Source organism: Mercenaria mercenaria, chromosome 6 (assembly GCF_021730395.1).
Source record: "Mercenaria mercenaria strain notata chromosome 6, MADL_Memer_1, whole genome shotgun sequence".
Taxonomy (NCBI): Eukaryota; Metazoa; Mollusca; class Bivalvia; order Venerida; family Veneridae; genus Mercenaria; species Mercenaria mercenaria.
Genome location: NC_069366.1, coordinates 18,247,201 through 18,260,564, shown reverse-complemented (window position 1 = coordinate 18,260,564; position 13,364 = coordinate 18,247,201). Strand labels below are relative to the sequence as shown.

The 13,364-nt window shown below is 33.8% G+C and overlaps 1 protein-coding gene across 2 annotated transcripts; it reads left to right on the top strand.

The window, feature by feature from the left end:
* The first annotated feature begins 8,046 nt into the window (after positions 1-8,046).
* LOC123550274 (BTB/POZ domain-containing protein 9-like) lies at positions 8,047-12,858 on the top strand. Of its 2 annotated transcripts, none has more exons than XM_045338698.2 (3): positions 8,047-8,176; positions 9,740-10,005; positions 10,920-12,858. In XM_045338698.2, exons 2-3 carry the CDS (start codon positions 9,743-9,745, stop codon positions 12,220-12,222), a joined length of 1,566 nt encoding a protein of 521 aa, XP_045194633.2. In that variant the 5' UTR covers positions 8,047-8,176; positions 9,740-9,742; the 3' UTR covers positions 12,223-12,858. The 2 variants fall into 2 exon arrangements, with proteins under 2 accessions (XP_045194633.2, XP_045194634.2); XM_045338699.2 differs by having other exon boundaries at positions 9,737-10,005.
* The last annotated feature ends 506 nt before the right edge of the window (positions 12,859-13,364 follow it).

Here is a 13,364-nt window from a genome sequence, read left to right as displayed (position 1 = left end):
GTAAAAACATTCAGAGGGTGACGATAGTTGTTATATTTTTTTATCAACACTTCGTTCCTTTTCCTGTTTGAAAATAAAGAGTACGTTAAACACTGATCAAATTTAGTATGGCCTAGTATCTAATACAAAAGTCCTGGGGCTTCCCCATTTCAAACAAAAACGCTTTTATGACCGGTTTCATCTTGTTTAAAGATAATAAACATTTGCGAATATAAAGGAAGCGGATCGTGTGAACGAACACCTGAGACGATCAAGTTTCATGTGGTCCGTCTCAACATAGTTTGATTATATTAAAAACACGTCTGTATATCTAGTTTATTATGCCACTGTGAGGTTTAGATATAAATTTGGCCTTGTCTGCTCGTCCGTCCGTTTGTCCGGCACTGAAAACTGCGTTTATGTACTGAACGTGTCTAGTTTTTAGCTCAGCTCAGCAAACCTTGCTAGAGGTTAAACTTTTTGTAAACAAAATTTTGGCTCAAACACTAGGCAAAGAAACTGTTAATACACTAAAGGCCATGATTTATATTCGGTGTTTACAAACCCCGGATTGATATGAAACCCGGTTAGAATGTTAGTCTTTAAAAAAATCTAGACCAAGTTTGATACTAAATTATCTTGGATTAAAATCAAGGTCACATGTTACAATACAGAAAACAAGAGCTGTCCGTACGTAAGACAGCGCGCGCCACTATTCGGTGATTTGACAGTAAAAATGAATAAGAGACCTCTACTTTAAAAGGAAGATACACCAAGGGGCATAATTCTGTCAAGAACAAATATTAGAGTTAATGGGATAATTACCACACATGCAGATGATGATGGTAAAGGTATATTTTGAGTTTCAAGTCTTTATCTTATAAAGTACCAAAGTTATATCCAGAAAGCGAAGACAGCCAGAAAACTAAGTATGAAAGGGGCATAATTCTGTCAAAAACACAAGAAGAGTTATGGGGATTATAACCACACATGCAGATGAGGTTTGTCAAAAAAAAAGTATGAAAGGGGCATAATTTGGTCAAAATTACACATCAGTGTTATGGGGATTGTTACCACACATGCAGATGATGATGATAAAGATACATTTCAAGTTTCAAGTCTTTATCATATATTGTACTAAAGTTATATCCAGAAAGCGAAGATTGCCAAAAAATCTTTTAAGTATGAAAGGGGCATAATTCTGTAAAAAATACAGTAACCACACATGCAGATGATGATTATAAAAATATTTTGAATTTCAAGTCATTATCTACTTAAAAGATATCTAGAAAACTAAGTATGAAAGGGGCATAACTTTCGGAAAAAAAATTAACATGAAAATAATTCCAAGTATAACAACTTTGTGACCTTGACCTTGAGTATAATGGGCTCAGTCCATGCACAGTATACAGTACCAAAGTTATGTCCAGAAAACGAAGTTTGTCAAAAAAATTTAAGCATGAAAGGGGCATAATTTGGTAAAAAATACAAATCAGATTTATAGGGATTGTTACCACACATGCAGATGATGGTAAAGCTACATTTTAAGTTTCAAGTCATTATCTTATATTGTACTAAAGTTATATCTAGAAAGCGAAGATTGCCAAAAAATCTTTTAAGTATGAAAGGGGCATAATTCTGTAAAAAATACAGTTAGAGTTATGGGGATTGTAACCACACATGCAGATGATGATTATAAAAATATTTTGAATTTCAAGTCATTATCTTTTAAAATACCATAGATATGTCTATAAACGAAGCTTTCGAAAAAAAATTAACATGAAAATAATTCCAAGTATAACACTTTGTGACTTTGAACTTGGGTATGATGGACCCAGCCCTGCACATACTTTGTTTGTATGCTGGACAGTGTTTATATGAAGTTACAGTAGTAGCAATAGTAACAAAGATATGACAGAAAAACAAAGGTTGCCGAAAAACTTTAACCTTACAAATAACCCAAGTAGCTATAACACCTTGGTGACCTTGACCTTAAGTATAATGGGCACAGCCCCTACACATACCTTGTTTGTATGCTGGACAATGTTTATGTGAAGTAACATATAAGCAGTAGTAACAGAGATATGACAGAAAAGTAAAGGTTGCCGAAAAACTTTAACCAAGAAAGCTCACGCCGACGTCGACGTCGACGCCGACGCCGGGTCGAGTAGAATACCACCCCACATCCTATTCTCCGAATAGTGGAACTAAAAACATTGTTAACACTCTAGTGGCAATATTTTATACCGGATTTGATGAAACAGGGTCAGACAATAAAGGTTAATTTTGTAACCGGATAAAAAATCTAGGTCACTAAGCAAATAATAGAAATGCCTTGTTAAAGCTCTAAAGACTAATTAATATTTATCTTATATTTTATTGAAATATATTCATAATGTTTTCTCAATCAAAATTAGGTAAAGTTTAAAGTAAGGTAAAGTTTGAAACATGGTCATATGGGGTTAAAAGGTAGGTCGGTAGGTAAAATAATAGAAAAAAATCTTAACACTCAGAATGCCATATTTATTTCCTTTATTAAATGAAGAAAAATTTAAAATAGGGATGTCTGGGATAAAAAAAAACACATTTGGTTTAATATAGAAAACATTTCTTAATACAATTAAGGCCTAAGTTCTTAGACTACATATATACATGAAAACTGATTAGAAAGTTTGTATTATTATATTCTGGGTGGGTAACACTACAGAGGCAATATCTTGTATTTGATCTGCAGGAAATCTAAATAAATTTGAACATCTGGGATTAAAACTAATATCATATCATAGTAAAACTTTTTAACCATCTAGAGACTATATTTTACCTATCAATGTATATGAAAAAAAGTCGGAATTTGTCTTTATTTTAAAACCTAGATAAAGTTTGACAATGCTCTATCTAGGGTTAAAGATAAGGTCATTTTATTTAAAAAAAATCTCGTCAGATGACTTTTTTGCGTGTGTGTTTGTGTAAAACGTGAATTTCAAAACATTTTCAGTCATACAAACGACGGTGTCTACTTGTAGCAGAGAACACAATACCCAACATTTTAGTGTTGCCTCACTGAAATATCACGTCGTAGATACGTGACATGATACCTCACGCAGTCACATTATACTGACACCAGGCTGACCAGTCCTATTACTATCCTCTTACTGCTGAGAACCAAACGAGGAAGCTACTGGTACCATTCTATACGTCTTTGGTATGACGCGGCCTGGGACCGTACCTACGACCTCCCTCACTCCAGGTCAGATGTTTCCTCAGTAAATCCAGCCTAGGGCAAGTTCTAAACAGGGTTATGTAGGTGTACAAAAAGTCAATGCCTCAAATAAAACAAAAAAAAAATCTCTGTTAAAACATTTTCTATCAGTTTTTCCTAAAAGCCTTTCAGAATGTTTTTCTGTATAAAACCTTTATCAAGTTTGAAACTGGTTTACCCGATGTCACACTAAAACATTAACAATAGTTTATACCTAATTTATATGACTCGTTTTCAGAGTGTTTATCTATATGTCAGCAATGTCTGATCCTTATTTAACTGGATCAACTGTGGCCGAGAAGTAGGTCACATTGTAAGCTCATATAAAATACTTGTTAACACTATAAAATTTACTATCAAGCTGCTGGTCACATTTTTTACCTTTGTCAAGTGCATTTGCAAAACGGGGGATCACCTTTGCATAACTGCAGATCACTAGGTCACTGGGTCATTTAGAAAACAAGTTTTAATGGATCTTCATATCCATAGTTTTGTATTAAATACAAATGTTAGTTACCATGACAGACAGTAGAGCTCAGCTCGACCACGTTGTCTCAGATGCACAACATCTAATGTTAAAGATTATCTCACTAAAGTGTAATGACGGTAGGTCAAATACTTTTGGCGATATCTGAAACAAAAAGTCTTATCTGACGGGCAGACAGACAAAACCAGTCCTATATCACACACCACAAATTTTAAGCATATTTAAGCCAGATCTTGTCATCATTATGGGCATAGTCTTCCTAACATTATGTTGAGATGGTCCATATGTTACAACAGTCCACTTCATCTTAAATCGCAAATGCCTATTTGTTTTACATATATACTTAAATCTTGTGACTAATTCAGCAAGTACTGAAGTGTATGGAAGTGTACATCGAATATACATTAATAAAATAAAGTGTACAAACAAAGGGGACAGAACAAACAAGCGTGACAGTGGCTGTTTAAAAATGGATAAAACTTTACCAGCACACCTATAGTACAATGTTACACCACATACTACTGGTATCACATCCCTCTGTAAAAGCTATGAATATAATAAAAGGTATAGAACTTCAATTTTATAACATTTAAAAAAATCTTTACATCAAATTTCTTGAACATTTTTTAATGCTCATACATTGAATATACACTATCAATCTGTCCCAGAAGAAAAAAACGTTCGACAAAAATCTCTTTCGTAACTGAGCTTTAAACACTAAACCACAGGCTGTTCTCAGAGTCTCTAAGTCAAACCAGGTCGCACGTGCGCCATGACTGAACACTTCAGTACAAATTCAGGTCAGGACAGAGTGATGGTCATCATAGTGTATTCGATACCCTACATAAATAATTTTATCTTTAATAGTGTGGTTTTGGTGGTATGTCACGGGTGAAGCATGTATTGACCCATTTTAAACTCAAGCTATCCGCAAACTTACACATATTTACCTTGAACAAATCAAAGAATGTGTTCCATGTATACATCCCCAGAGCTGTTGCCAAGTTCATGTGTGAAACTCATGGCCTAATCTACAAATCACAGTACTGGAAGTACAGAAAGGCAGACGAATAAAATGTGTGTTTGCAACATCTGAAATACTTTGGGTTAATATACCCTCAGCTTACATATGCACATTGAAAATGTCAAAATGAATAGCAAATTTTTGATCAATTTTTGATAAATGATTGTGAATTGAATACAAAGTAATAGACTGACAGAACAAAATGTATAAATAATAATAGGCACCGGAAGGTTTAATAGTTTCCTTATAGAAAACGTTAATAGTTTCCTTATAGAAAACGTTCATGCAATACGGTTTTAATCATGAGTCGCAAATAAAACCTAAATAATCTAAAGAAATCTTAAAGTAGAGTATCTGAATAATATTTGTGAGACTCAAAAATGGTCCAATATTTTTAGCTCACCCGAGTGCTATATTATTATCACCCTGAGTCGGTCATGCGTCGTCTGCGACGTCAGCAATTTGACTGTTGGCACTCTAGAGGTCACAACTTTAGCCTACTCTTTATGGAATTTGTCAGAATGTTACCCTTAATCAAATCCCGGATGACTTCTTTAATGGGTCATATGGGGTCAAAACCTAAGTCACGATATAGATTAAAGGAACATTTTGTAAACACTCTAAAAGCAACCTTTTTTGCCTCTTCTTTATTAAACTTTGTCAGAAAGTTCCGCTATGGCTGCTTTTGGGGTGTTCTGTGCTTCCGGGAAATCTACCCTTACCATTTATTTTAAGAAAGCTAGGACAGTTTCAAATCTGGGTAACCGGATATTAGAAACTAAGTCAGTAAGTAAAATCATAAAAAAACTTGTTAACACTCAAGAGGCCACATCAAGATCACTGAGTTAAATCATAGAAAAGTCTTCTTAACATTCTAGAGGCCACATTTTCTATCTGATCTTCTTGTTTGTCTGTTTAAGATATAATAGGTATTTAATTGAGTCACTTGGTCATTATATCAACGAGTCACAAGGTCATTATGTTAAATCATACATAAACATTGGTAACACGTTTGAGGACATTTTATCAACTTGTTCATCATAAATCTTGTCAGAATGTTTGATTGCATGAAATCTAGGTCAAGTTCAAAAGTGGGGTACTCGAATTCGAAAGTACATTACAGGCTCAATTTATTGGAAACTTGGTTAATGATCTATCCGATCTGCATAAGTATGGTCAAAATGTTTGTCGTGAGGAATAATAGCAAGTCAAGGTCGTACGATCCAACACAATTGTTTTTTTGATCGACGAATCATATGCAAACTAACGTTGAAATTTGGTTCTATGTGATGTTTTATAATTTTCTTCAATTGCATGCATCAACACGGTGTATTTAAGTTCCACACATTTAACAGATTAAAGAAAAACACGTTACGACGCGCGGCTTTTTGAAATATCAGGTGTCGCGCCGTATAACAGTCGTAATGTCGCGCGTCTTTCGTACCGTGTAGAGCATCTTGTTGGAATGTCGTGCCTGATGTTTTTGCAGTTGTTAATTCCATTTTCGTTGACCCTTTCTGCTCGAGTGCTATTGTATTCAATGGGTCAACAAAATTACGCGGTTAACGTGTAAATTTAAGCACTTAAGGTGTTCTCTATAAATGTAAAATAAAAGCCAAACATTGAAACTATATAACCGTGAAGGTTGTTAATCCTGCATGTGTTCCAGTACAGTTATCAGAATAAAACTATTATGTTTAACATGTAATTATATGGTAAACCTTTAAAGATTTAAAGATCGTGATACCTTATTATATATAAATGCTTATATTAAAATTCAAAATGCTTAGGAGTACGTTGTCTATGACAAATGTTTGTATTATATAATATATGATGCACATTATGTTTGTAATATGTATTTTGTTTGTAATGCTCGTTGTCAAAGTCATGTAAATGGTGATGTGCAATAAAATTATTTGTTGTTATTCATGGCATGTCAAACGTTGCTAAATTATATATGTATTTTATTATTATTGTATGTTTGTTATTGTTATTCAATGTCGTGTCATTCATATTCTGAAATTTGCTATTGTTATTGTATATGTCGTTATTCTTATGGTATGTTCGATATTCTTAAGGTAAAAGTCATTATTGTTATTCTATGTTTCGTTATTGTTATTGTATCTTTGATATTGTTATTCAATGCCGTGTCATTCATATTCTAAGTCTTACCATTGTTATTGTATATGTCGTTATTCTTATTGTATTTTCGCTATTCTTATGGTAAAAGTCACTATTGTTATTCTATATTTCGTTATTCTTATTGTATCTTTGATATTGTTATTCAATGTCGTGTCATTCATATTCTAAGTGTTACCATTGTTATTCTATATGTCGTTATTCTTATTGTATGTTCGATATTCTTATTGTAAAAGACGTTATTGTTGTTGTATATTCATTATTGTTTTTGTAAGCTTGATATTCTTATTGTATGTGCGATTTCCCACGATATAAATATCACAGCGATGCTATACAAATACAATCACATAACATAGAATAATAATGACACGTTTTGTAAATAGAATCGTCAGATATTGAACAACAATGATGAATTTTACCATAAGAATATCGAACATACAATAAGAATAACGACATATACAATAACAATGGTAAGACTTAGAATATGAATGACACGACATTGAATAATAATATCAAAGATACAATAAGAATTACAAAATATAGAATAACAATAATGACTTTTAGAATATGAATGACCAGACATTGAATAACAATAACAAACATACAATAATAATAACATACATATATAATTTAGCAACGTTTGACATGCCATAGTTATTTGTTGTTGTTTAAATGTTTCTTATGCCAACGTTGTTGAGTTCCATATTATGCAAGAACTTGTAAAAGCATTCACTAAATTAAAGAAACGTTGAAAGACAGTGAGCTGACTTGAATTTCTCTTTATCCCTCGATAATAATGTTCAACCTTTTGGCTAAAATATTATCTTTCTTTAAAACTAAGTTTGACCACGTCAAAAACACTAGAACCTGAGTTGTTTTCATTTATTAAAACTATCTTAAAATGCCAGATCAAGAAAAAAAGTTGAGAAGTTGGGTATTAAACTCGGGTTTCCCGTTCTTATACATGTAAAAATCCAGAAAAAAGGGAAAAGAGTTCAAACCCTACTTCCACGTGTTAACGCTAATCCAGCTCGAATGAAATACAAATCAGTTTTATTTAAACGGTGTTATATTTTATGACCTAGATATATATTACCGTTTTTATTTTATGACCTAGATATATATTACCGTTTTTATTACGAGGATGATATGTTACTTCCGGGATAGATTTTACTAGTTAAGTGGAAAGGGGAAAGCGAAAGTGTTTTACTGCGTTTTAACTGATACGAAATCTAATAAAATCTTTTGATCATTAAAACAGACGCGTAAAGGGAAATTTGAAACACAGGTATGCACTTTTCATTATTTACTTTCGTGAACAGATATTTTCAGTTAAACATTTTTGTCTTCTTTTCATCATAAATTCAAAATGACCAAGGGTTGTACTCACATCGTTCCAGACAGAATATGTTCATTATTTTGTTCGTGGCTTTGGTTGGTTAAGAGTCACGTCGACACAGTTCAAGGTCATATGGCGACTTTCCAGCTTATGTTGATGGGGGAAGACCCAAATGCTCTTATGGGCAGTTTTTCTAACATGGTGGGTATGTAAGTAAGTAAGTAAGTGTAAATTCTTAACACTTTTGAGCCGCGCCATGAGACAATCAACATAGTGCGTTTGCGACCAGCATGGATCCATGATGTTTGCTAACAAGTTCTCTGATTGTGATAGGCTATGAAAGCAAACAGCATGGATACTGACCAGACAGGTAAATCGGCTTTCGAGACTGTTCGACAGTTATCGGTCTATTATGGTTTTTTTTATATGTTTGCTAATGTACCATCATATTATAATAATATTTTTGTTCATATGGATTAAACAAATACATGTATTACAAAGGCTGATTTGCAGTGCTTGCAAAGATAAATTAGAACGGTTATTAAAAAAATAAATTGATTAACGAGTCGAAACCTGAGTGATATCTGGTGGATTAATTAGAATACCTTTTAATATAACGGTATTCTCAACACATTACCATGACAACGGAATGATCATTTTGCAAAAAGTAATTTATACCATTGAGCTATAACAATTCCCTGTTTATACTACCTTAGGATCCGCCATTAGCTCGCTATTTTGAATCTTTATTTGCTTATCATAATAACAAAAATAAGGTTTTACAAAGTTTTGTGTGTTATCAAATACCGGTGGTTGCATGCACATTTATTATCAAGTTGTCAGCGGTGAGGTGATAATGTTTGTTTGTTTTGGGTTTAAAGCCGTTTTTCAACAGTATTTCAGTCATGTAACGGCGGGTAGTTTAGTTAACCTAACCAGTGTTCCTGGATTCTGTACCAGTACAAACCTGTTCTCCGCAGGTAATGTCTTGAATTTCTAACTAACTTAGATTCTTATTCCAAATCAAAGGTCGAAATTAAACCACATAACTTGTCGAATTTCGATCCCAAGCCACCTCTTAACACCGAAATTCAAAGTTTCAAAAGTCTAATTAATTCCAAAGTAGCCAGCTCAATGATCGGATTTCAGATATTCCAGAAGACGAATTTTAACCTGGAATTAAACTAGCAGCCTGTTAAGAGACTGAAACTGAAATTTGTGGAGTCGAATATCGAGCTAGCATTGAATGTCGCGCCAGCCAAGTCGTATTTTAAATTTTGAAAAGCTGAATTTCAATGTTGTATTGAAACTGGGATCTACTCAATATCATAATTCAAAGTTTAATGATCGCACCAGATCTTATGTTTTTAAGAATCTAGGTAGCTCTTATATATTAAAAGTCATAATAATTACAAATTTGTTTGTATATTATTACCATAACAAAGATAGTACGCTAACAATTGTATAATGACGGTAACGTAATATTACAGTACATTTATAATTGTTCAGCAGAAGATGGAAAAATCCCTATCAGAGGACTGGCGGCGCGGCAAGCACCTGTCTGCCTGTATGGTAGAGCTGTTTGACAGAGGCCTCTGGACAGATGTAAAATTTCACATCAAGAGTGACGAAGGAGAGGAAACTATCCAAGCCCACAAAATTGTGCTAGCTTCAAGAAGTCCCGTGTTTCAGGCAATGTTCTTTGGGCTTTGCGCTGACGGAAAAGATGAAGTTAAACTGAAAGACACAGAAAAAGAAATATTTCTTTTATTTCTAAGGTGAGGAAGGGTTTTGAGATCTCGTCTTTATTCTAAAACATTCACATGATATAGGCATGGGTAGGTAGGTCGGTAAATGTTTTTTTTTTTTTTTTTTTTTTTTGGGGGGGGGGGGGGGGGGGGGGGGGGGGGGGGGGGGGCGTTTATTAAGTGGGACTTTTCGGAAATTATTAAGGGGGTTTTGCCTTTAGAGCATCAGTAAGTTGATTTCTAATATCAATGACCATGTTTAAATCATACAAATGCAGTTTTGCAACTTTTTGTTAAAAAGTTGAGAAAAAAATTCTCCAAGATCTAAAACATTTAGGGTCGGGTCAAAATTTAGGGTAGGTACGGATACTGGAAACAAACATTTTTAGGCATTAACAAGAAGATGATAGATAGATATCGTATGCATTTGAATTGTGAACCCGATAAATAAAATGTCTAACTTGAGATATTTGTTTCATTACACCAAAAATATTTACGAAAATTAAACATTTTATAAGCTTTAAAAATATACTGGGAAATCTTAACATATATTTCTAAAATTACAAGCAATGATAGAGGTGTACAATCTCGATGTTACATGGCTAACATTAACAACTGCTACTTGTTTTTAGACTTTAATGTGCTATTTCGAGGATGTAACATCATGATGTTCTATGACTAATATAAAGAATATATCACTTCTGCAGAATAGGAAGTTGATTCGTTAGAAATTTCATTTCTATCCCACAGATATGCTGACCAAAATGACATAAAATTATGTAAAAAGCAATACTTAAAAGTCTTTTTTCATACTTTAACATCCTTTTCGTGTATGTATATAATCACAATTAATGGCATCTTATAGCAAATGAATTCAAGTTAGCATATCTGCTGCAATTTATACAAGTTTTCCTTGATGGTAAATTGTTTCAATTATGTAACAGGTACCTTTACAGCGACGAGGTAACATTGACGAAGGAGAATGCTTTTGCAGTTTTGGAAATCGCCCACTACTACCAAGTTTCAAGCCTGGTACAGTTCTGCACTGACTACTTGGCAACCGTTATAACAACAAATAATGCGTGTGAAACTTTAACATTTGCAATGTTTTATAAACTTACAAGTTTAAAAGATGCATGTTGTTCTTTTATTGACAATCATGCAGAACAAGTTCTACAGTCGGAGGGATTCATGAATTTATCGGACGACTGTCTCCTGTACATTCTAAAAGGTGACACACTTTATGCCAAAGAAGAAGATATTCTGGAAGCTGCAGACACTTGGTCTAGAAGGATCGTTGTAGCGAGTGGCATGGAAGAAAATGGCACAAACATCCGTAAAGTGCTTGGTGAATCATTTTACTTCTTAAGGTTACCAACAATGACCTATAAAAAGTTGCTGGACTTCATAAGTAGAAAAGGTTATTTCTCTGTGGAGGAATATGCCGATATTGCGGCTCGTGCAGTTGAAATACCTGACATATGCGTGTCTACGAATTCCTGTGTAGCACGGGTGCCAGAAAGAGAGATACTTACGGTGAACCCGCAAGACGGAAAATTGGTGGTTTTAAACGATGTTAACATTTCATTTACGATATCCGTAACGAAGAATGTTTTGCTTTCAAATTTTGTGATTGGTGAAATTCATCCATATATGAAAATCGCAAAAGACGTTTACACGGCTGAAGGTTGTTCCGGGCGCTATATCGGATCAGTTCGTCATTACAGAAAGTTTGATAACGCATTTGATTATGATGAGTATGTAAATAAAATGATAACATTAACAACTCTTGATAGGCCGAATAATACTAATTACTACGTCACAGTTTTGGCTAAAGTAGACGGCTGTGCTCTTCCAGACTATCTCGGTCTAAGTATATCAGGCAGTGTCGGCATCAGAGATCTAGAATGTAAATCGACATTTGAGGTACAGCAATCACAGCTAGCAGTAGGAAATGTAAACCTCCACCGGCCGTTATTGTTGCAAAAGAGAAGTACACCATATATTGTGGATTTTAATCTCCGTTACAGCTGTAATAATAACTTACACCTAAAAGCAAGAACCAGTAACAGCACACAAACGTTTTGCAACGAAACTGGAAGCATTCAAATATGTAATGTTTCCGGTGCCTTTGCAGGCATCAGAAGTGTCGGATTTGTGAATTTTTCAAATCGTGATGTTGACAAACATGACACTGATTCTGAAATAATTAGCATGAAGAACGAAGAAATTGAGCAAAACAAATAAAATCACTTCCTACATACGATTTTAAGCAGTCTGCGTTTCAACAAATTTGCTTGAATGAACTTTAAACAAACATCGAGGTCTGCACGCGAAGCAATTGTTACTGTGTATAAATAAATAATGATAGCTCCGCGCTGAATAAGTGAACAGAACAGACATCTACATGTATTTGTTTTAAAATGCACATTTACTAATTATTGAAGCATGTCTACATCTTAAGATAATTACAGAGATACAAGTATTGTATATTCATGTATCTTCTTTTAGTATGTAACAAAAACTGTTGGAAATAAAAACAATAAAAATCATCTCCTCCCCTGCCAAAGACTTCAAAGAATTCAAAAAGAGTTACATTCTTTGTCGCTAGAATTTAATACATGAAAATAACGTCAGACTTAAAACATGATAAAAGAATGTTTACCAGTGCTAGCATCTGTGACAGCTTGAACGAAAGCAATATGATCGCCATGTTTTAGAAAGTTAACTTTGATTTTTTTTATCTCAAAATGGTAGTATTAATTAGAACAAGAAGAACATAACATTCTTGAACTAATTATGTGTCTACCGGTAGGATTACGAAAACTAAACAAAAGAAAATAAAAATGATGTACAATAATCTAGATAGAAGTTTATAATACTCTTTCGCCAAAAACAAATTAAATAAATGAAATAGACGTTTTCAGAATAAAGTTGTCCGTATGTAACTTTCATCTCAAGATATCGAAAACAGCAAAAGATTTTTAGACAAATGTGATAAAATGAAATATTAGGCGTTTCAGTCAGTGCCAAGACTTTTGAGCAACTCAGTTTCAATACAAAATCTGAAAGGGTGGGGCTATCTCTTCATATAGCCCGGTAGTGCTCACATGAATATTGAGTCTTGCACTAGTTCGATATTAGATAGGGAAGAGTTAAATGAGGAGCTTGCACATCTTAAAGTAGCATTAGTACAACAGCATTAATTTTAATCACAACGTGCTTTTAAAGAAGCCCAATTTGACAGGGAAGATAGCCACCCAATCCTTCTAGTTTTGAGATTATTTTACAATAAACACAGATCTAAAATTGGCTTAATGCGACAACACATCTTTGTATACATCATCAACACGAAATGGACAAGTGCACTCGACGCTGGCCCGCCCTTT